This window comes from Xiphophorus hellerii, chromosome 23, assembly GCF_003331165.1.
Source record: "Xiphophorus hellerii strain 12219 chromosome 23, Xiphophorus_hellerii-4.1, whole genome shotgun sequence".
NCBI classification, from domain to species: domain Eukaryota; kingdom Metazoa; phylum Chordata; class Actinopteri; order Cyprinodontiformes; family Poeciliidae; genus Xiphophorus; species Xiphophorus hellerii.
Window position 1 is genome coordinate 24,017,219 of NC_045694.1, and position 24,206 is coordinate 24,041,424.

Consider the following 24,206-nt stretch of genomic DNA (forward strand, 5'->3'; position numbering starts at 1 on the left):
TTTCATCCCCACTGTAGCAGGGAGTGAAATTAATCTGAGGGGCGCTCTTTTAATAGACGGTAAAAATAACTTGCTAGATATTAAAAGTTTGAGTTGTTATGGATAAATGGGCAAATGTATTCACTCGCAGAACATTTAAAGAAGTGCGTACAATTAAAATAAGCAAAAATATAGAGGCGGACATTTTAAATTTCGGACATAATTAAACAACAATTAGCCTTTCCAAAGCCACAAGGCCTTTTTGGTTCAAGCCACATCCATGCTTCCATCTTTCCCGGGATTCATTGGCTGCTATCCAGAAAATGGTCGCCAAATACAGTCTTATACATAGCAGCCCCAGATGTGCTGCTGAATGTCTCTCTGTCTTTGAGTGTTTGTCTTTTTCATTCCACAATTGTCTTCTGTCTAGCAATAATAAATCAGCTATGATACAGCCCCGTGTTACCATTCTTAGAGTTGCTACGATGCGCTAATTCGTGCTAGCTAATTATTAGAAATATTCTGTTGCCGTTTAAGCATCCACTTGCTACAAATCTAACAAAAATAATATTTCTTGTGTGGGAATATTTGCCCTCATTTGCGTTTGCTAACAAGAATGGAGAATACCAAGGGTGCAGTACTCTCCCTGCAGATTTTACACAAGAATTTGATTGATACATATTTTTGAACCAGCCTCAAAACCGCTACAGGCATATCATTTTCACAAGAAAGATTGAATCAATCAAGTCACATAATAAATCAAAGACACCTGTTGATTACTTTATTCATTTATACACAAGTCTTAAGAGTTTTTCTTTAAAAGTAGTAGCAGTGGTATTGCCCTTGGCTCCACAGAGCACCTTTAGTGCCTAATTGCTTGAAGAGCCCTCACAACTGGCCACCATCTTTTAAAAATAATCACGAGCAAATTAGGAACTCTAACAGCAGAACCGACTCTTTGCAATCAGGCACAAGCTGAACTCCTGCTGTTTTCAAACTAACACGGCTTTTCTTTACTATATATCGTACCTCACCTGCAAACCAATAGTGTATTCTTAGCACAATGAAGGCTACCTATTTTAATTCACAGCAAATCGTTTGTCGAGGCTGGCTGTTCCCTTTGTTCTGCTCTGTTTTCTTTTTCTTCTTTGCTTTGTTAGTTTGCATTCAAGTTGGAATTCCTCATGGTTAAGTTATGCTGCACAGATGACAATAGACGTCTACCACAGCACCCCATCAATGTAATATAGCAAAGCTTTTAAATAACATTTCTGCTGCAGTTGCACGTCTGTTTCACTGTTTTTATCTTTCATTATTGTGAGTAGTCTGTCTTCGTGCACAAATACAGATGCATATTTTGCATATTTACAAAAAAAGTCATCCTACCACACATAATGTCATATAGTATATAAATATTTTTTATCCGGTTTTTATATATATATGTACATATTACCCTAACTTTGCCATTTTGGGGCAGTTTTCTGTTTCATTCCAAGCTACAACCCACTTCCTGGGTCTGTTACTCAGCGCTGAACATTTTCATACTTTTATTTCATTTAATAAAACCTTTTCTCAATTTAAATTGAATGATTGTACTAATTACTATCCTCACACATCTCTGTTCTCATTTCAGCGCACACTGATAATTAGTCCTTGACTCAATAAATTTCTGTCAGATTGCTATTTTTTGTTTTCTAGTGTTTAAACTAATATTCCTTGACATTACCACATTTCTTTTTAGATTGGTTCTGTTTATGTTTTGTACATTTCCCTTTTTTTCTTTTCAACGTGGCAAATATCTGGCGAGATGTTTCAGATAGATTTTTGGCACTAATGGCTTTTATTGAACAGTAGAGAGACAGGAAATAGGGTGGACGGAGAAAGGGACGACATGCAGCAAATGGACCAAGATCGGGAATTGAACCCAGGACAACTGAGTCGTGGACTTCGGCCTCGGCACATGCTGCATGTTCTCTACCAACAGAGCCACGCGGGAACCGCTTCTCCAGATAGATTTCCAACATATTTTTAAGTCTGCTACCTTAAATCCGCCCGCCGTCCTAATTGTTTCTCAGAGATTAAGAAATATTTAGGGAAGTTCAAGCAGAACAAATGTGAAAGATATTCCTTTATCTTAGAGAATCAGCAATTACTAAATTAAAAAATTGACACTAATTATGATAACTTACCTTCTGTGAAAGGTCAGATTTTTTTTTATCTTTTCCGCCGACGTGCTTGCTCATATGACCTGAGGATTTTAATTTACTCATCAGGGGTGTGTTCAAGTTAATCATTATTAAGCACTTTGACTCCTATTAGATTGTGAGATTGCCTGACATTTTACTGAGAAAGTGACGAGGGAAACCGATGTATCAGGACTAAACTAAAACAAACTAAGCCTCTATAAGTGGGCGGGGCCTTGCACATCTAAACTGTCTGGACACTGTGAATCCTTTGTGACCATACAGCAAATGTTTATGCCTTTCAGAGCAGTATTATGAATTTTCCAGGCACGTAGTGCAATATTATAGGACCATCGAGTAACTGTGTTACTTTCAGTTGTAAAAATGAGAGAGAAATTTGACTTCACAATTTGACACCCTGAAATAGCTGCTTGTCTCTTTAAGAACCTGCTGCTGTTTTGATTACATCATCACAACAATCCTCCTCCATTATGCCGTTTTAAACCGTTCTTAGGAGTGTTGGACTGAGATGTAGACCCAGTGTCATTTTCGTCTCGAGGTAAATTTGCTCTCAAGTGTGTCCCGCCTCCTTCATCATGCAGAGGTCCAGCCTTTTGAAACTTGATGGTAAAAAGCTTTGAAAAAAGCTTAAAGGCTTATGTTATGGAAATAACAGCAATTCTAACACAATGTAGGTGCAATGTGTTGCTTAAATGGCAACTAAAAGAGCTCCCAGGGTTCAAAAGACACACATTTAGGCACATGCGTGGCTTTAGCAGTCATGATCTGATTAGAATGCGAAGCCACACTTTCCTCTCTCCACATCTGTCATAATATCTTGTAACAAACATGCAATTGGTTTTCTATTTGTAGGATGACTAAGATAGATTTTTGTGCCTACTCCAACCCCTCACACAAATCCATCTTTCTTTGAGTACATGCAATGTTGGGCTACATCTACTGCAGATGCTGATGAGGAGGGATGGGATTCTACATGCGCAATCACTGGGATGTTAATTCTACAGAATAAATTCCTGTGGGATGTAATGTTAGAATCATGTGGCAAACTGTACGAGCATATGCAATCAGTATGAAAATGTCTTCATGGGACAACTTAACATTTGTGTGAACTGTCTGTGGCTGTGGTTTAGTGAGAGATGGGGCTGGATGGGACTTTCTTTAGAAAAACCAGGGTAACACCAATCAAAGGTCTGGGGTCGGTTGTTCTGATTTCAAGTTTGTGTAAAGTTTTAACCTGCTTATAGAATAGGAATATTCTATTGTTTCAAAATTCAGAAATGTATACAAATTGTAGCCAGTTTCAGTGGCTACAATTCAGTTTCTCCTCTTGCACAATAATTAACAGCGTTCAAAAATAATTTTACAACTTTATTACAATTAGCAGTAATTAAAAATCTAAACAAGAACCAGAGTTATGGTTGGTGTAAAGGATGGGGAAAAAAGCTGGTTTAAAACAAAAACAAAGCATAAATCAAAACACATCTGTTCAAGTCAGCCTTTTCATTGTGATCTCTTGTTTTTCTTATATTATTTTGTTCTACATCTTTTCATTTTTTTTTACATATTCTTGCATTGTATTGTTTTTGTGAAGTCTCTTTGATGTCTTTAAAGTGTCTAACAAACAAGTTGCATTATTTTAATTATTACAAATTGATTAGTTTGCATATGTACTGTATCTTGTGAAGCTGACAAATCACTCTGAAGGGCACACATGTGGATGTCTTGTGGTACCTCAAAAAATAATTTCCAAACCAACCAAAGGCCCAGAAAGTACAGCATGGCAAAGAAAAGAAACGTCTGCTGCGGAGGCTATCTGTTACAGCAGAGAACCTCGCTGAACAGTCTTTGTAGAAAATTATAATGTCCTTGTATTAAGCTTCTTACAGCTCTTCCTTTGACTTCCTTTTTAAAACACCTTACTGACAGTGGAAATCTCACTTCAAGCGTCCGGAACAACTTCCACACTAAAGAGTGTTGGCGTCAGCATAACCCTGGCCTGCGTAGGTTTGACACATTCACTGACAGGGAGAAAAAGAAAAAACATTTTTCCCTTTCAGACCATCTAATAATCTCTCCATTCCAGTCAACAAATGCATCCTAGCTGTGAAGGTGGGGTAGTTTGGTTGAAGATACGTTGTCAATTGATTTTAAACAACCCATGTTTTCTACTCTCTCAGGCATCCTGGAGTTCTCCCCTGTTCTTCTTCGATATCTTATGTCAGGTATGGGCTGTAGTTAGACACCGTAGTGTAGTGTCCTTATTTACCATGTAGTGAAGAAGTGTCCTCTTGTTATCACTGGTGATAAGTGGGCGGAACAGACAACAAAGAAGCAAAGAAAAAGAGAAAATTGTAATATTCCCTCACGTCTTGCGATGCTTGGACGCCTTTGCACTGTAGCTATTTGGAAGCTTGGCAAGCTGCGGCGCATTAACTGTTTCCACCTGTGGAGCTATTCACTCGTCTCTGCTCTCTAGTCTAGTCCATCTGTTTGCCTGAGTAGAAGTAAAGGGCCTTTCACCAGTTCCCTGGCTAAGTTTCATTTTCAGCGCAACGCAGGAGTTTCTGTATAAAGAGGAAGCAATGAGGATCCAGGAGACGATATTCATCTCTCTGATGCGTCTCGTTCGGTGATTGCGTCCGCACGCCTGACGAGTCACAGTCAAACCGAGCCGCACAGCTGTGATGATCCCCGGTGCTCGGAATCGCACAGTGCGCCTCCACGATGGAACCTCTCTTCATTCGCCTCTTCCTTTGCTTTCCCTCACAAACTGCTAATGAAGTCAATCACAACTGCTTTTCCCCTGATCCTTTTACCCCGACAGCTGATGGCGTGCGATTGCATCCACAATACTCTTTTAATTAGTATGGAGAATAAATTGGTTGAGCATGCCTTTTTTCTTAATTGCTTTTTCCTCAGCTTGGATTTAATTGGGCTCCAGTGCTGTTTATTGATCTACTTTGATGTGCTTTAATTTGGATAATTTTATATATTTATTTTGGATGTGACAAGCCAGTTTGTCTTGAGGGGGGGAGAAAAAGAGAACGATGGGCTCCAGGGGACTAGCGCCGCGGCGGACTGTGAGCCCCGGGGTCCTTTGCGTGTGATGGCAACTAGGTGGGGAGATGATCAAACCCAGAAGGCAACTAAAGCGGCTCCACTACAGTCCAAGAGGACTCAAGTGAGCAGCTCTTTGATCTCGCATCAACAGCTCATAAAAGCCAGTGTGAATCAGGAAAGCGAGGGAAGCAGGTTTTCAAAGCCAGCCCTAACAGGCCTGCAGGCCAGTACACATTTCTTCCAGCAGCTAGCTTGAATTTTGTGCCTGATTCATGCTGCGTCATCTCTCCCCCTCCTGCCTGCAACAACAAAGCCCAATTTTCATCCTCCGCCTCCGTAGTTTCATAATTAGTGTGCTTCTCTGCGTGTGATTGTGGGGTTTGTTTTGTAGATCTGGCGTGTGTGCATTCGCTTTTCACGAATACTTGCTTGTGCAGTAGTTTTGTTTTTACGACATTTACGTTGAGTCGTTCTTTGCATTAAAGTCTCTCTTATCTTCTTCTTCCTCTCACCATTTTCTCCTCTCACTCGCAGGGGGTAACTTCACCCTCGCTGAGTTGGGAGTTTGTGAGCAAACTCCCCCGCCGCATCCCGCTGCCGTTCCCTACTGTCCTGACCTGGGCCTCCTCCAGAGGGGTTACTCCCTCAGCGCCGGCTCAGACGCGGACTCGGACCCAGAGGGGCCTTTGTCTCCAGAGCGAGCCATTCAGCTGTGGGCCGGGCGCGCAGGTGTGAAATCTCGCCGCAGCTCGGGCGTGTCCAGCCGTGAGAACTCGGCCCTCACCCTCACTGACTCCGAGAATGACAACAAGTCTGATGACGAGTCAGGTAGGGGAAAAAAAATAAACGAACAAACAAACAAAAAAAGGTAGAAGCTGAAGCATTGTTGAGATGTTATATGGGAAAGAAAAGAAGTACGCTGTGTCAAATGAAGGAGTTTTTGATGAGAGGACGACAGAAAACCATTAAATTGATTGTTTGAATCTGTTCATGATTACTTGGAATTACCCAAGAGAAACATCTTTTCTTTTCTTTTTTTTGGTTCAATAGCCCGCACACACAGTACTCAAAGTGCACCATTTCTTAAATCTCCTCTTCTCTGATTTCCCAACATAAATGTTTCGCTCTTTTTGGATATTGAAATAATGGAGCGTAACAGATCTCGATGTCTTTTGGTGATTTCACAAAAGGTTTGTACGGACAGAGCTTTGTTCACCGTTGCTCCGTTCTAGCACCTATTGTTTCATCTTGTAATGGTAAAAAATGCAGAACGCCACTTAAGCATTGCTATTTTATCCACGGTGTCTGACTTGCACTGTTGTTCTTAGCAGCATCTGCCTTGCAAAAGTGTTCATCTTCATTGACAGTTTTCATATTTTGTCATGTTACAATCTCAAATTTCTACTTATTTAATTGGTATTTTCATGCAACACAAAATAAAACATAATTGTGAAGGTAAAGAACAAGAAAATTGGTTTTCAAAATGATTTCTATCATACCTCAGATCATAATTAGGTTTGGTGTGGACACCTCCATCTGAAACATTACATCATAGCGCTGTTTATGTTGCAATCATTGCTCCAATGCAAAATGAACCTCCATCCCATTCTCAAGTCTCGTGCTGCACATCTACCATGGACCTTTTGCTCCTTCTACATTTGTTTTTTCTTTGCAGCTTAGGTGGAATATCTGGTAGGTTTGCAATTGTGCAAAACTCCAATTTGTATCTTCAGCTCTGCTTTTAAATTTTACTCAACTTTATACCAAGAACAGCACTTCCTGGTGGTGCTCCTCTGCTCTGCTGGCGACCCAAACTCTAGCGCCACTATTGCCACTGTATATCGAGATCCTATTCCGGACATGTCTGATCTGTCCTTTTGTATTCCTGTCACCGTCTGTTCACTAATGTTTGTTCACAGATCAGCTGTATTTATGAAGAGACTGAATTGTCCGTAGGTGGACATACTGTATTTCACTATTTCATTTGATTGCACGAGATATCAAGATGTATCAGAACATTCCAAACTTTTCGTGTTTCTGTTTCTAAATAGAAATCCGTCTCCTTCCATTTTATAAACATACACTTTATGTCGGCCGCATTTAATCTCAGTAATAACCCATTGTGATTTGTGGCGGTAACAAAGAAAATACGGAACAGTTCAGGGCGCATATATGTATATACGTGTGTGGCAAGGCATTGTACATCAATAGTATTAAAAAAGAGGATCATTTAATGCTAGCTTTGGACAAAACGTTTGGCTCTTTTCCTCTTTAATCTTGCCCGGGATCGGTGAGTGACGTTCTCCGTGAGCGACCTGCAGCGACCGCGTGCTGCTAAAACGAAACAACGACAAAGCGTGTTGACGTCACAGATCACAGAGTTTAATCTCATACAAAGCAATGAACAACAAAGCTGCAGAGGAACAGAGATATGCATTTTCTCATGAAAATAAAAAACACACAAGGGGAAGACAGACAAACACAAAACACATAAGACAGACAAAGGCGCCCACGTGGAGGAAAAGATGAAAAAACCTCTCTTGCTGGCTTGCTGACCTGTATTTTTAAATGTAAGAGGCGTTTCCCTATTTAATATATGCAGTCAAGGCGTTCCGTTCTTTGACCACTCAGAGACCCCCGGAAACTCCCCTTCTTTACAGCTCCGATGTCTGGTTTTTATCTAACCACTTCGTGCCCATCTCCGTCCGACCTGGCCGAGAGGCGCCAAGAAGTCTGTTCCCCCTTTTCGGAATGCAAATTTATTGCTCTGTCTTCAGCGGGGGAGGCAAAGGGCCCTGCTTCGGCCTGCTTCTTCAGCTGAATTCCCAAATGCTCAACAGAAAACTGTTCAAAAAAAGAGTGTTCCATATATCTTTTAAGATTAACTGTATTAAGCACCAAAATAATCATATTTCCTTAACAATAGTCATGTTTTACCGGCTGACATAGTGCTGAAAGTTTTGTTTTTCTCTTAACATGGATATGAGTTACTGCAGATGTAGCCTGAAAGTGTGAGGTATCCAGGGAAATCTCCTTCCTCTGGCAACTTTGTTTATTGCCGGCTTCCCACTTCCTCGTTAATCCCGACGCAGTCGTAAACCTGTGCACCAGCTCCGCCGACGTGTCAATGGAGGTTAATGAAAAGTGGATGAAAAGAAGAGCAACAGTCTAATTAATTGACTTCTCGGCTGGCGTGTGCATCAGCTCTGGATCAACCGCCGTTGGACGGCGAGCCTCAGAAACAACTTCTGTTGACTGATCAAACTACTCAACACCTATTAAACACGTCAAGAAACACCTTCCGAGAGACGCGCTTCTCATCCAACCAACCGATAATTGCTTTGTGGTTAATTACCAGACTAATCTCGTTGCTGCAGATATCAGCTGCAGACGCCGCGCCGCTTTTCTTTGTCTCGGGGCCACGAGAACGCCACTCTGTCGCCGACATTTGCAGACCTTGTAAAATTAGCAGCTTAATCCAGCTCCGCATTGTGATAATCGCTCGCCTGCAATATGATGTCACAGTGTGGAGATCAAAAGCGTTCTTTTCATCTTCTGGTTTCCATAAATAAATTTTGTCAAATGCGATTATTTATGGAGAACTCGTACTCCTGCCAAAGCCAGACCTTTTTGTCGGTTGGATGACTAATGACTGATACCAGTCATCAGTATAGATGATGGGTACTTTCTGTGAGGCGTTTGCTTGTTTAACTGGGAATTGACTCATTTCCCCAAAAAAACTTAACTGACGCCTTGGAGTGCGGCGTTCCTGGCTGTCTTGCGTCCTTCTGTGTTGGCTCTGTGACGTATTGACAAAGTTTTCAGCATCTGCCGTTGGTCTTCTTATTTACTGGAAAGATAAAACTCCCCACAACCATCCAGTCACTCTCCTCCATCAACCTAATCAGGATTACCATTATATCGGCTATAGGCCACACATTGGTATGAAGGTTTTACAATTTTCTCAAAACGGCAAACATTTTCTGTCATACCATTCATGTGGCTTAAAGTCAATTCAAACCTAAAGAAAGTGGCTGGAGTTTTCTCTGGCTTTGTGGGGCCCTTGCATGTTGCTGCACAATGCTGGTCAGGTCAGGGGAAAACCAGAACAAACACTTTCCTCCTGCTTACCAGGAACATTCATCTGTGAGGTTGGGAATAATTCTAATCGCTTAAACTTAAGGCAGTCATTTTGTTTAAAAAATATAATAGGGCAACTCATCTCTTAATAATTATTCTGTTTTAAAACTGCCATTGGTAAGAAGACAAATGTAGGTATATCAGCTTATTATAAATACGTTAGCATTGATTGGTTAGCAGTATTGTAGTTTTGAGAGTTTGACAATGTTCTGTCACGAATTTCTCAAGTATTTCCTCACTGTGGGACAATAAAGGATATTTCTGTTCTTCTGTAGTGTTCCTATTTTATAAAGTCCCTTTTAAAATGAAACATCAGAGCAGAGGCCAGAGTTTCCTTCGTCCGTATGAAACACAGAGTGAAGCAGCTCTGTGTCTCTCCATCCTGTTTCTCCACACTATTCGTTAGATAGCTGAAAAACAGACTCCGACGCTACAACCTCACCAGATTTGTGGATCAGATGCTGTCTACCTGAGCCGTGTTTCTCTGCAGCTCCTCCCGAGTTACCATGGAGCTCTGTGCTGCTCCTCTTCTTGCCCGGCCTGTCGGTTGGGGTGAATAACTTACATTTTGTCCATTTTGCCACACTCTTTTCATTTTCAGATGAGAGATTCGTCAGCACTTCATAAAATGTTCAAACTTGGAGTATTTTTGATTTTTCAGCTAAATTAGCTTTAAACTTCTCCAATGGTGTCATGATGCTGTTTGGTCAGTAAATATTAAAAAGAAACTACAGTTCCAGTCAGCCAACTAATATCAGCTCTTTTACTCATTTTAACTGTAGAGCAGAACTTGCTAAAGACATATATTACATTCATATTACATTTTAAAATTAAAATCTTTGTTTCACTGTATTAAAATCACAATAAATGTTACTCTACATGTTTTCTACAGCAAATATCAGCAATATTATTATTATAAATAATGGCATTTCGATCATATTTTACACTTTAGATTGAAAGTTTAATCTAAAATAATGGTTTTACCCAAGATTTTAATCCCCTGACAATCTCATACGGGCCGTGCTTAGTGAGCACAGATGTGGGATAGATGGACAATTATGAGAGCATGTGTCAAAACCAATGAAATGCAACTCTGGACTTCAAAGGTTTCTATAGAACTTTTAAGAGAAACCAACAACTCACATGCTAAAGCTCATTTCAAGGCTTCAAAGACGACGCATTTACATCAGACCCCTCCGTTCGCGTGTCTGGCAGCATGAGGAGATCAGAGGAAAGTGCAACAGCTTGATAAAAAAAAAAAGGGAAAAAAAAGCATGTGTTCTGTCTGATCAACTTAATTCATAAACAGTTGTCACTCGGAATAAGGAAATCTCATATTTTCACCCTTAAATCTTCCTCTGAATCTGAATAAAATATCTGAAAAAAAACAGGGATGCCACACACAGAAGAAGGTTTCTCTCCCATCCGAGAGATGATCATTTAACTTAGATAGAGGCGGAGCATGTGACCGGAGCGCACGTTCTGGTTCCGAGTGTTTGTGTGTAAAAACAAAAAAACATTTTTTTTTAATCGTACCAAGGCTGTCACTCTCTGTCTGCCTGTTCTTCCTTTGTCTGTCTTGAGAAGGGAAACGGTGTGTGAGCCCCGAACTCTTCACATGTGAGGAAGTGCGAAACAGGTGCAACTCGAGCCCCAATGTCAAAATATCAACACAATGATCTGAGGGTCTAATAATAGCAGCAGACAGAGGAACACATCATAAGCGCATGGTGGCAAATCAAAAAGACGATGACGGGCCTAAACACCGAACGTCATGTTGCACCTCTCTCATCTCGTGGCGTCTGCAGCAATCTTCAGAAGTCTCACCTTCTCGTGCTTCTCCTCCTCCCTGCCATCTCACCCTCCTTTCATCTCCCTTCTTCGTAATTTCAAGCTTCCTCTTCTTTCTTGTCTTCGTTCACACTGTGCCTCTCACAATCTCTTGTTATGCTCTTGTCATTGAGGACTGACAGGTGTTAGTTTAAGAGTACGGGGCTCCCCTTGAGGGCACAAGCATACATGTGGATGAACACACACCTGTGCCGAGTTCACGACCGAAATGTACACCACGGCGCCCTAATTAGAAGTGTGTTCGCTAAGAAGTGTGGGCTGGAGAGAATGTTTGTGCCAACATTTCCTCTGACTCATTCATTTTTTATTTTTTGATTGGATGCTAAAACAGTTTAGGTCACGATGTTAACAAATGAAGAGCACATCATAAGGAGAAATATCATTTAACTTTCCCAACTACGTTTGCTATTTTTAGCTGTTTGAAAGACATGAAAAGCCTGGGAAACAAACAAAACACAACCTGGGTCAATAACAGATTTAAAAAGTGTGATCCCTGCAATACATGGCCGGCATCTTTGCTAGTCTCAACACATTTAGCACCACATAAACACCTTTTTTAACTTGAAGTCACATTATCTGATGTAGAGCGTCGTCAACGGAGACGAATGTATATTTTTCTGTGGGTTTTTGAATTCAGCTGAGCATGTGTTGCATGGTTTTATCAGTGACTAATCAGGTTTGTTTTTTTCCAGAGTGCTATTGAAACGTTTTCAGTGATGAAGCATTTTGTAAGAACTTCATGTGGGGGATCCACACAAAGCAGTGGATAATTGTGAGTTTGAATGGGAATTTTAGATAACTTTCAGTAAAAAACAGCATTAAGTATTTTTAGATGTCTAGAAGTCATTTAAAATGTGCGCCTTTCACCCTCTCTGCAACCAATTGTCTTCAGAAGATACTTAATTCAGAAGAAAAATGGTCCAGAATTAAAACCAATGATGGATTAAATGATGGGCTTCCCCTTTCTCATTACACTTAGGATAGAATACAGTACATTTTTGTCTTCGATAGATACAATTTGGAATGGTTTCACGACATGTGCAATTTACAGACATAAACAAACCAACAAAACAAAAACTAATCATATTTTTCAAAAAAAAAAGACCCACAGTCTCAAAATACACTTAACCGTAGACAATTATTTAGACAGACTCAACAAGTCATGGTTTATCTGCACACAGCTGAAACATCCGCCGTGATTATCCAACTTATGTAAATACAATACATACATAATTAATTCAAACTAATTAAAATTAAAATGTCATAAAAGGAACCGAAAAATCCTACCGGTTCACCCCAGCTGACCATGAAAGACATCCACCTCGCCAAAAAAAAAAAAAAAAAAAGAAACTCAACGTGTTGAAGAAACTAATTGCTTTCGGTACTAAGGACTGTTTTTTTTCTGTTTGATGGTAGCAGTTAAAAAGTTGTGACAACCAGTGATGCCTCTGATCAGCAACAATACGGTTCACCTTGTTAAGAGGTTTCTGATTAGAGATGTGTGCCGAGTTGTCCAAACGGACGCCCAGGAGTTTGCTGGCAATAGTCTCCACTTTTCCTCAACATGTTCTTTGGTTTTACGTCTCTAGATTGAGCAAATGCCAAATTCCAGCAACAGTGTGTCAAAATTCCCAAAACGGAGTGATATCCATCGTGTGTACTTTCATAACTAGCCTTCAATATGTGTGAGTACCTCAATGAAAAGAGAAGTTCAGGCACTTGGATAACATGGAGCTCTAAGGTCTACGTCGGCCCAGAGTAAAGGAGGAAGAAAGACATCTGGAGTAATCTTAGATAAGTGATTGTATTAGCTCACCAGTCTGTTAAAGATTATGGGATGATGTCCTGACAAGATGGAGTCCATTATTTCCCAATCGAGAGAGATTATTTACAAGTGGAACCTGCTATAAACAGTTACCAGCGTTCTCAGGAGTGGATGCTCCAACAAGGTTAACCCCCAATGTCAGGCTGATGTGCAACGCTCAGAGAAATTGTAAAAATCCTAAGAGCTTCGTCTCGGAGTCTACAAGCTTTAATTAGTATATTAAATATAAAGTGTATGGAGGAGCAAATAAAAGCAAAGAAAAAGACAGAACAAGCATGGCTTGTCTGAAAGGTTTGATAAAAAGGAAGCTTGGTGTCTATAGCGAGGGGGAATGGCAGCACGGCTTAAGTTGCATCTGAACAAACAACACGGGGGGAAAAAAACGTAATTTGGACTGGCAAGACCAGAGCAGGACAGCTTGGATGTGATGCACACTATCATATTGAGCAAAGAAACAAACAATCAAATTAAGAATACAAACTACAGCACACAGAGTACATGGTTTGTAATTCTTTGGTGCAGATGCAGAACCAATCCACCTATGAATAACCCCGCTCCATTTTTTCCCCTCATTCATGAGAAACTTAAACCGCTCCATAGTTTCATATTCATTAGCTGCCGTTTAGCACCAGCTTATCTCTATTTTATATATATATTTTTTAAAAACACATTGCTTATTGCTGTATATCAGTTTATTTATCTTGCCAGGTCATTTAGCAGTTTCTTTTTTTATGAAGGTTGAATTAAATGTTTAAACGACTACAAGAGGACTGTTGATAAATATAAGAAAATATCAAAGTAGTGATGCAGGCTTGAGGATAAAAACTACATGTTTAGATTCCTATCCTGAAGCGATGCACGATTAGAGGTAACTTAGACACCACTGATTTGACGGAAGATGTTTTTTTCAATTATTACTGTTGAAATTTGACTTGGAGTGATGGAAAAACATCTGAGGCTTCAAGCCCACTTTGCCCTCAATGGTTCGAAACCTTACTTGGACTTGGACTACTACGACCCTTGATGAAACAAAATACCCTCGAGCAAAACTTTGGAGTCATAACCAAAATTTTAAGCAGCAGATTGGTTTTAGAAGATTGTCTTAAAATTGTCAAACCCATTTTAAAACCTCTGCAAGGCGAGTGTGAATTGAGGCATGGTGAGTATGAAACTTTGTTGCAGACGTCTCCTTTTTTTTACTGGAAGGGGGGGGAGATCTTACCAAAAGTACAAAATGGGAAAAGGGACAAAATGAACATCGCCCATTTGGAGCACACAAGAAATCTATAACAGAATGACCTGTGGATGGAAATAATTTAAACTTGTTCCAATGTCCAAGTCCAACTTATTCAATGAGAATAAAAAACACGCGTCTTGCTGAGAGTCTTGCATTACTGATTGCATAAGAACTTCAAAAGCCTCAACATTGTTGTAAAAGAAAACTGGTCCAAATGTCCTTCCAAATTAATGAAAGAGTCATTGGTCATGAATGTAAATGGTTCCAACTATACTCGACTCTGTTATGTGCACAATTTGCACACACGTCTACTCCTGGTCCTAGCTTTTATTGAAGTAATAATGACACAGTGAAATGTGTTTGCTGAAATTCAGGTTGTTTTCACCTGATGAGTTTTTACTTACTCTGCATAAAACTTTCTACTTAAAAGTCTTTGCTTTTTATATTACACACTTTATATTCTACATGTCTCTATATGCTTCATTTGTGCAATTATATTGCCGTAATTTAAGCACATTTCATGCCAGTCAGTCAGAATGAGCAGAAACACTGAGTAAATTTACGTTTTCACTTCCTTTATTCTCTTAAAATGCAAATCGGAACATAGCAAAACCCCAGTATTTGTGTTCAGGGTCCATTCATTAAACTTTCCCTTTTTCTTTTCCCAAGCACAGTATTTTCAACCTCAGCCCTAGTTCGGTAATGAGCTGCTTTGCATCAATAATTTAAAAACTACATTCTATAAATATTTGATTGTGGAGCATTTGTTATTTTTATTGAATAATCTCCCGATGAGAACGGTCACAGCTATCATCACGTGCAACAAGTTTCAAAGGATGCAAAACGTGCAGAAATAACATCAATTAATATGAACATGTACTTCACTGAGGCATACATTCTGCAGATTTGTATACATTACATCAGTCTCCGAACTTAAGCTTCTTGATTATATTTCTCTTTCTTGTTATTTTTTTTTCTTCTTTTTTCACTTACTGCTAAATTCCAATTACGGAGAAGCATGTTAAGGCCATCAAATTAGTTTTGTAAGTGCAGCGCAGGGATTTCAGAGTTTCCTTACATCCAGCTTTATTGTTGAATATTGAACGAAATCTTTTACAGCCCCTTCCAGACACTATTAAAATAAAGAGACTTGAGCGTTGACTTGGCAGCGGCAAGCACGCGATATCCTCACACACACACACACACACGAGCTCGCTGAGACCTACGAATACGGGCCACGGAAAGCGGCATCGGGTGATTTCATTTTGGCACGGAGGAAGAAGAGATTTACCGTCACAACGGTGTGCTGCCTCATAAAATGCCCGTCTGGAAACACAGGCAGGAATATTGGAGGGCTTGTAAATTTCCCACAGCCAGAGCCTGATGGCCACTTCCAATCTGTGCTGACCTGGAGGGAGAATGATTAGTACACGCATGGATGAAGTGAGATCAAGTTTTAATGCTGATTTATTTATTTTTTAAAAACCCAAAGTCAAGGCCTCGATCAACGTAGCTATATTGAATATACCAATATTTAGATGTGTTTGGGAGGCATCCGTATGCCTCAGCGTTTTCTGCTAATTAAACAGCAGCCTGTTGAGGGAAACGGAACGAATTCGACTCGACTTCAGTGTTGTGTTTTGCTCTGCACAGACTCGCTGCGTCGCTAAGACCCAGCCTAATTACACATGCATGCTGATTAGGTGCTTTCAGACCATCTCCCTCTCGTATTTCCTTCACTTGGCTCAATCTCTCCATCTGGTCGGCCGGATAATAAATCACGAGGTAGTATGTGACGTTACGCGGCAGGATGCATTAATCTTATAATTAGAGAATGAAAAGGTGGCGCTAAATTTAGTGTGGCCTTTCTGGCTTTTCCCTGCCCCCCTATCTGGGCATGCTCAATTGTGTCCGTTTTCCCGCCCTCACACGATGCCCGCTTCACAATCCAATGTTTTATTTTTATTTTTTTGGTGCTTTTCCTCTAAGATTTTTGTGGTGTTGAAGTTGATGTCAAAGAAAGGAGGGGCAGGGGGAAAAAGAGAAGTTTCTTAATTTCCAAACAGCTGCAGTGAGATTTTTCTTCGGCTGTCATTTTTCTTTTTTTGAAGTTGGCACTGTAATTACGCTTTATAAAAGCAGAGTTCAGCAAAGCGATTCCTCTGATTAACTAATCAAATCTGCTGCCACAGGTGGCAAAGTCCCTGTGCCTGCGCTGTCCTATTTCTTCTTCTTTAGCATATCACAGAAGAAGCAACTACAAATTAAAACTCGTTCAATTTGGCTGACAAGTTTTTTTGTTGCCCGGAAAAAATGAGACACAGAATCAATTATTGTGTAATCAAGGAGGTTAAGACGGTATTTAATTATGACTTTGTTAAGAATTTGAACACAACATGCTGTGTTCTCTGGTATACATGTTGCAGTTATTCTGTTGTGGACATGAACACCTCATATTTGACCTTTCACCTGCAAGAACTGATTTTCTTCAACTCTCCAATTTTCTCCATTGCATTTTTTTTCTCCAGCAACATGCCTTTGCCGGATCATAGGTCTAGTCCAAGTAACATAGGTGATATCCTAAGTCCGTAAAATACGAGTGGATAACCTGGTCAGTTGTATTTCTTGAATATTTTATTTTTTGAGTGTGTTTTTTTTTTTTTATCAATGGTTTCATTTTCGTTTTACAGAATTTTCAACAGCAATTCATGAATATTTGTAAATTTAAATATCTCAACATTAAACATTAAACTTACTATTTAAGTATGAGATTCTCTAATCTGAATGGAATAAAGATCTAACAGCAAAATTATATTCTAAAATTCTCTGTAATTATTTTTTTTTTACATAGATATCACATATTTCTTATTTGAACTATTCTTTTTTTCTTTATATTTGATAAAGATCACTTTTTGGGAAGGTCAATAAGTCGCAATCTCTTTTTAAAGAGATAATGAAACTGTCGGACCGATTGATTTATGAATCTTAATCATTTTTGCCTCAACATAATAAGGCTACACACTGTAAAATTTATAAGTGGGGAATGACATTGTTTCCTTCCAGACTTCTACCGGTCAGATCTGAGCTGCAGCACCTCACAGCAGCAGTAACTAAGGTCAGGCTTCTCCTGTCCATCAAACACAAGCAACACTTACGGAGCCGAGCTGGTGTGGCCTTCCAAGACCGCTGCTGTCCCCCCGGGGCGTCCGCGAGCGAGGCGGAAGCCGAGAGTGAGAGCTCGTGCGTGTGCGCCAGAAAGGGGTTGGGGGCATTAGCCTCTGATTGAGTTTTCAGAGAGCAACGTGGGGTGCAAAAGGCTCCACAATGGTCTAACAGAATTAGTAGCTTGTGATGAATGGTGTGTGAGAGCAGCACTGACAGCTCGCTTTCACAAATACACACCAGCGAGGAGGCGTGCATGAGTGTGTGTGTGTGCGCGGTCCGAACACCTTCAACTCTACGCCCACTGGTTCAAGGACTTTTCGTCCACTAAGAGCTGCTGGAACGAGGAAAGAGAAGTGACAAAACGCACGCAGTGGGAATCTCTACGTGTCCGTGTCTTTGATTGATGTCAAGAGTCTGAAACATGTCCGGCGCTCGGGGATCGATAGCTGGCTGGCCTATTCGACATGCTAAAACGCGCCGCTTGTACACGCTCTCGCATTTTACGCAAACAAAAGACGAGGCTGGGGAGACCGCGTTGTCCCTCTTTAGCGTCTCCGGCTGAGTAAAAGCAGCCTCAAATAGAGCCTGATGTCGAAATGAAGTCTGGTAATGCACGCCGGACACGAAACAACAGGCACTCTCGGGCGGACGCGCACGCTAAGTCTCGGATGCATAAGAGCAGCATTTAACAAAAGCCTTGGGATATTGATCACTGCAGATGGATGCTAACTCACATTAAAGGATGGGAGCCTGGGGTGATGGAGAGCAGAAAAGAAAAAGAAAACTTAAATGATTAACAAATGGAGAGGGGAAAGGTTATTGATGGGAACGCGGACAATGTCTGTGATGGTCCGGTTGGAGTGATGGCATTATCATCGGCGAAGAGAGAGGCCAGAATGGGGTAAAAAAAAAAAAATTTCCCATAGCATTTGGCTTGTAACCTGTTGACACCTATGCATCTGCCTTAATGGAAAATTTAGTGAGCTCTAATGGCTTCTCATACCATCCTCAGTCCTGCTGGAGAGGGTGAGGATGAAAGAGCTCTCAGAGAAAATGGCGAATTCGCCAGTCAGTGATCAAAATTTTCCTCTTCCATGAAAGCTGGTACATCATTAGGAGCAAAAGACTAGACAATGGAAGGGTAGGGCTTCATTTGATTTCTTTAAACCTACATGTATTCTTTTTGTTTTGGTTTTTTTGTTTGTTTGTTTGTTTGTTTTCCGTGTCATATTTTTTCTTTTATTTCACTGTTGCTTTGGTTGCCTAAGACAGGCTTTTTCTTTGTTTTGGTTTTCTATCCTTTTTCTTATTTTTTTCTTTTTTTCTGCCATCTCTTCTCTCTCAGTTTACCTTGATGATGAAGAGAATGAGGATCCATTTGGAGACTATGTGATCAGTAAGTTGCATCTGACTGTAGACTCCCCCTTTTGATTCCTCAAACCCTTTTAGATCTGTTTGCCATCTGTATGGGATTGTACGTTGTGTTGTGTGTCGCTTCCATGTACTTCCCTGTGAGTATTTCTCTATCTTATCTGTTCCTGTCAGTAAAAAAAAAAAAAAACTTACTGCAATCCTTGTAAAAGTTAGTGATTAGGCACCAGCTGACTGTTTTTAAAACCTGCAGGCCGTTTTGGACATTGCCAGCTTTCCGTTAATCTGAGGTCTCAGTGTGTTATGACTGACATACCTTTATGACAGTTTGTTTTGATCAGAACCAAGATTTGTATTAGAAAATGATTACATTTACTCACGGTGGGTATGAATGTCATTAGGTTTTGACCTTCAAGTACACATTTGAGGCATAACTTCTTTAGAGATATTTATTTAAACGTCGACAACAAATTCTTGATAAAAAGAGAACTGTTTTTTTTCTACCCTGATAAAAAATAACAGTTCACACACGTTATTAAAAGCCAAAAATGTATTCATTGTTATTATGTGCGAGTGTAAAAAGTTTTCCACGGAGACATCTTGCTTCTCTTAAAATACCGTTTGACTGTGTAGAAATGACGGTTGCCGAATGCGCACAGTGCCTCTTTATGTCTCTCTAACAGGCGTGTGTTGAAATGTCAGAAACATTAACAGAAAAGTGACCTTTGCACTAATGACTTAATAGTGTACCTTTAATAGATTGATTCAGACATTATCTCGTGTGTGATTGCACAAGGCGCAATTGTTGTGATGTACTCGCAAAAGATCCCAAACCAACGAGTTTTCTGGTTGCTGTAGTCAGGGTGTCTGCTGGGGAACGGGAAAACAAATGTTTCCTGTGCGTTAGTCCGTGTGTTTCGTCGGGTCCCGGGCAGGAAAAGCTTCATTTCTTGTACACATGCCTCTGCTACATTTACAAGCTCCTTTCATTATGATCTCCTGTCCATTAGTACACGTCCAACTGGTTAATCTCTTTGCACTTGATCAGAGAAAATTTCCCAGAGGGTACTTCTGTGGTTATTCCCCTCCCCGTTCCCCTTTTCCTCTATCGGAGAGTCGGCTGTGTTTACTCAAAATCGTTTGTCTCTGGAAGCCTGAATTTGTGCTGATGTTTGGATGTGAAGTTTTTCTCTCGGCTTTTATCAGCAGGACATTGTAAAAGTAAGCGAGAGCAGAAGAGAAGTGACATGAAACTTGAAGTGAAGATACAAAAAAAAAAAAAACCACATTCCGATGTACTTTTGTATTGCAAAAGTACATCGGAATGTGTTTTCAACCAGGGTTGAGGTTGAGGTGGCTGGTTTCAATTTCTTGTTTACATTTTAACTTAAATTGTTTAGGTCATGACCTTACGGTGAATGCAAGAATCTGTGCATTGATGAAGGTATTATCAAAGAGATGAGGCAAGGTTGGGCAGAGATGGCCCACGCAGGAGAGATTTAATTTACTTTCTTGAAGCACATTGACCATAAAATAAATTGTGAGTTTATGTAACTATATAGATACAAGAACATCAATGCACTAGTTTGTCTCAAATATGCACACACATATGGATGATGGCAAAGGAAAAACTTTATTAAGTGCAAGGAATGTTTCATTTATTCTAGCAGTTATGTGTACAGTCCTATGGTGACGAGGAATGTGTCTGCTGTAGAAAGAAAGAAATGTAATATTTACTGATATTAATTTGCTTTATAACATTTCATCTGTGGAAGCAAAAAAAAATACATTCAGTTATCTACCATGAGCAAATGACATAGATAGATAGACAGACAGATAACTTAATAAGTAGGTCTTACAGTACAGAACTTTAAAAGGCACCATCTATATCATTTTGTAACAGGACGCAATAAACACCTTATTAGATCCTCTAAAGTTAGACAACTTTAGAGGATCAAAAGTTGTCCAAAACCACATTGGCTTGCTCGAGCAATGTCGAACCATTTGCCTTTTTTCATCTCGACATCTCCCGAATCCACTGACACAAATCCTCTCTTCTTTTCTAACACTAAGCAGAACACACAGTCCTGTCAACGGCCAACCGCACAAATCGAAGACTCATTTCTCTGTAACCCCAGCGCAATTGCTAAAGTAGTATTTCACTTTGGCGTATTTGAATTTTTCAGCTTTTCAGCAACGAGCTGTTTCTAAAATGAAGGACAGCATATGCGACGACAATAAGTATTACACGTCAAACATTTATGGAACATAAAATGGTTTCTAATTCCCAAGATGTTACACAATAAGCATGCCATGACGAGTTAAAGCCGAATGATCTCAAAGACCTTCACAGCCCTATGCGTTGTTGCCAAGCATACTAGTAGCAGTGGTTACAGATGCGTCACTGAACTTCTGAATGGTCCAGTGAGCATGGCTGCAGGAGCAGTTGCTCTATTTGCTCCATCATTCAGGCACCAATGGTTGGGGCTATAATTGAGAGGCGGAAAGTACATAATTTCTACATAAACTGACCATGACCATGTTCTGCTTACAAGATTTTTCTCCAATAGTCAAGGATCACTCCTAGAGTGCCGTAGAAAGACAGAGGATTAGCAAATTAAATTTGTCCTCTACGCCCGCTCACCTGTAGAAGGGAAGCGTGTTGAATCCCGTTTAAAATTTACGAAACATTTGGTCAAGTCGGTAAAATTGTAGGAGAATAGCGTGTGTCCAGGTGAGACCAAAGTTGAGTTTTTTTTAATTCTATTGCATACGCCATTTTAGGAGAATCAGTACAGTAAAGCGTAATTTAAAAAAAAAAAGCATGAAAGTGTCTGGCTTATTTCCACATGTGGTCAAGAAGACAGTAAAGTAACAATGAATGGAGTCATTTAGACAGACTTTCTTGATCAGAATCACCTGAAGATGGAACAAATTTTGTGGGAAAAAAATGGTCTCAAGCATTAACAGCCAAAGAAACTCGACTAGTTCCAGAGAAGGAAGACAAAGTCAGCCACCTGACGTGAACAGAACTAGAAATCTCTGAAAGAACTGAATTTCAGGGTGCATAGATGAGTCCCCCAAATCCTTCAAAATCCAGAGAAAGAATAACATATTCATGGAAGATTAGACCTGATAAATTGTGCAAGTAGTTTCCACACAAAGGAAAATTCTCCAGGATCACTGGAGGATCCCCCAGTTTTTTTTTTTATCACTGGGGGGGAAAAAAACCATTCCTACTCCTAATTATTAAATACATTTCAGTAAGCACTTTCAGTACTTATCCTTAAGGTCAACCCACTTTATCATAAGATTTGGCTTGGATTTTTAGCTTGTGACCTGGAATGATTTTCATGTCAACAGCCTGATTTAGAAATGCATCTGCAAAAGTTCCTTAATTATTTTCCCCCAATGTTGGACAACAGATCACATTAGCTTAATGAATAACTTTCCAAACGATTCTATTTCTTTAAACACTTTCTCATTCTTAAGTTCACATAAATCTACTCCTTTTTTTTTTTTTTTTTTTAGTCCCTGCAACGACCTCACCTCCTTAGCGACCGTACCGAGCCCCAGCTCTGCCCGCTCCAGTCTTTTCACAGCAAACTTTATTTCCCTATCGACCCACACAGTGCGAGAGCTCATAAGAACTCGAGCACACCTTTGCAAAAATCTCCAAACGTTCTGCTTTTCCACGGTTCCTGGTGTTTGCAGAACAGATTGGTGACCCTGTCATCCAGCCTGACATGAGAGACAGACGGCTGAGTGAAACTTCTTTTTTTTTCTTTTTTTTTTACCTTTGGGTGTGTTGCAAGACAAGAGAAGAGACTTGGAGCTAGAACACGATGTCTTGGCAAAAATTTTACTATCGTTTCAATTCTGGGTTAAGATTGGTATTCGTGTGAGTTATGCCGCGACTAATCTGCCTGATTCCAGACATTTCAATAATAGCAACATTTAAACATTAATCGATGAACTAGTCTACCCTTTTTTTCTATTTTTCTTAAAAAACCACACTTGGTTAAACAACGTTTTTTTGTTTTGACTTTTATAGATACAATTTATGTTTTAAAATACGATTGATTTCTAAGAAGAAAAAAACGAATGTTTGCTGATGATCTGGGCTAATAATGCAAACATGTTTGGTTCTCTTTTGATAAGACTTACTGAAAACGATGATGGTGACAGATTTCTATACACTTTCAGTGAGCAGAGGATACCTAAAGAAAAGACTTTCCTGCTTTATATGACTAATATAATTGTATTGAATGTCATCAAATTTAGCAAGGAGTGTTTTAGCTGCTTTCTGTTGCAGCTTCTCCCCACAGCAGCTGTTCTGAGCAGGTCACATGACACAGGCTTGCTTTGCTTTGATTGGCAAAATAATGTGCACAGCTGACTCAATATACAATACTAAATTAAGCATACAATATTCCACGGGCTATGTTTTTCTTTTTACTTTGGTCCTGCAAACTGCGGCTGCTTTTAAAATAGTTTTTTTTTTTAGGCTCCTACGCTTATATCAGACTGGGACATTTGTGAGGTTTCTCAGTAGTTTTCCAGACATTCTGTAGTTCGTTGGAGATTTTTTTTATCTTTATGACCCATTTTCAGCTCAATTCTGTCTGCGGTCAGGACGGCATATCGTCACTGCACTGCTGACAAACAGCTAAACGATAAAGTTTGTAGTTATGCTGCTAGGGATTGGCGTTAGACAACAGAGAGTAAATAGAGAGTTTACTCCTTTATGTGCTTTTTATCAAATTCGGAAATATCCTTCTAGTCATTGTTTAGTTTTAAAGACCCATTTCTGCTCAAATTTGAACGTTCTTCTTTCTGAAAGCTTGAGATGCTGCTTTAGCACTGTGAGCCATTTCATCCAGCAGTAAAACATTCACATGCAACACGAGGCATTTATACTTCACATTTGAGATGTGTGTTCATCGAACCACAATAATCTGCTTCTGTTTTATAAAAAAGAATGGCTTTTTTCATTTTTGTAGTGGCCTTTTCAGCCCACGTTGGTACCGGACTGGTTTCACTGTCGATAATGACACGCTCTCTTCACAGCTTCAGCTAGCATCTTCAGAAAGCCTTTTGCTTTTGTTCTGGCACTGACATGCACTTTCCACACCAAGACTCATTCATCTCTTGGCATCAGAGCGGATGACCGTCGCTCCTTCAGAATGTCCGGCGCCGAGGGATTGAGGAGAATTGTGGATCATTCTCTTTCTGATAACCTGGCTGATTTTTTTTTTATTTTGTAGAATGTTCATAAAGTCTCTCCACGATGCGATATCTTTGAGATGGGCTTTCCAACACACCCACACGTGTCCATCTAATTTGCTAAATATCTGTGAACTGCAAAACCATA

The 24,206-nt window shown here is 40.0% G+C and overlaps 1 protein-coding gene across 4 annotated transcripts in view; it reads left to right on the forward strand.

Annotated features, from left to right (window-relative positions):
- The window catches only part of tenm2a (teneurin transmembrane protein 2a), a 291,969-nt gene that overhangs the window by 91,440 nt on the left and 176,323 nt on the right, over positions 1-24,206 (forward strand). For all 4 annotated transcript variants that reach the window (XM_032554630.1, XM_032554631.1, XM_032554628.1 and 1 more), the window contains one exon: positions 5,778-6,071. In XM_032554630.1, coding sequence (XP_032410521.1) covers positions 5,778-6,071 — 294 coding nt within the window. The remainder of the gene's footprint in view (positions 1-5,777; positions 6,072-24,206) is intronic.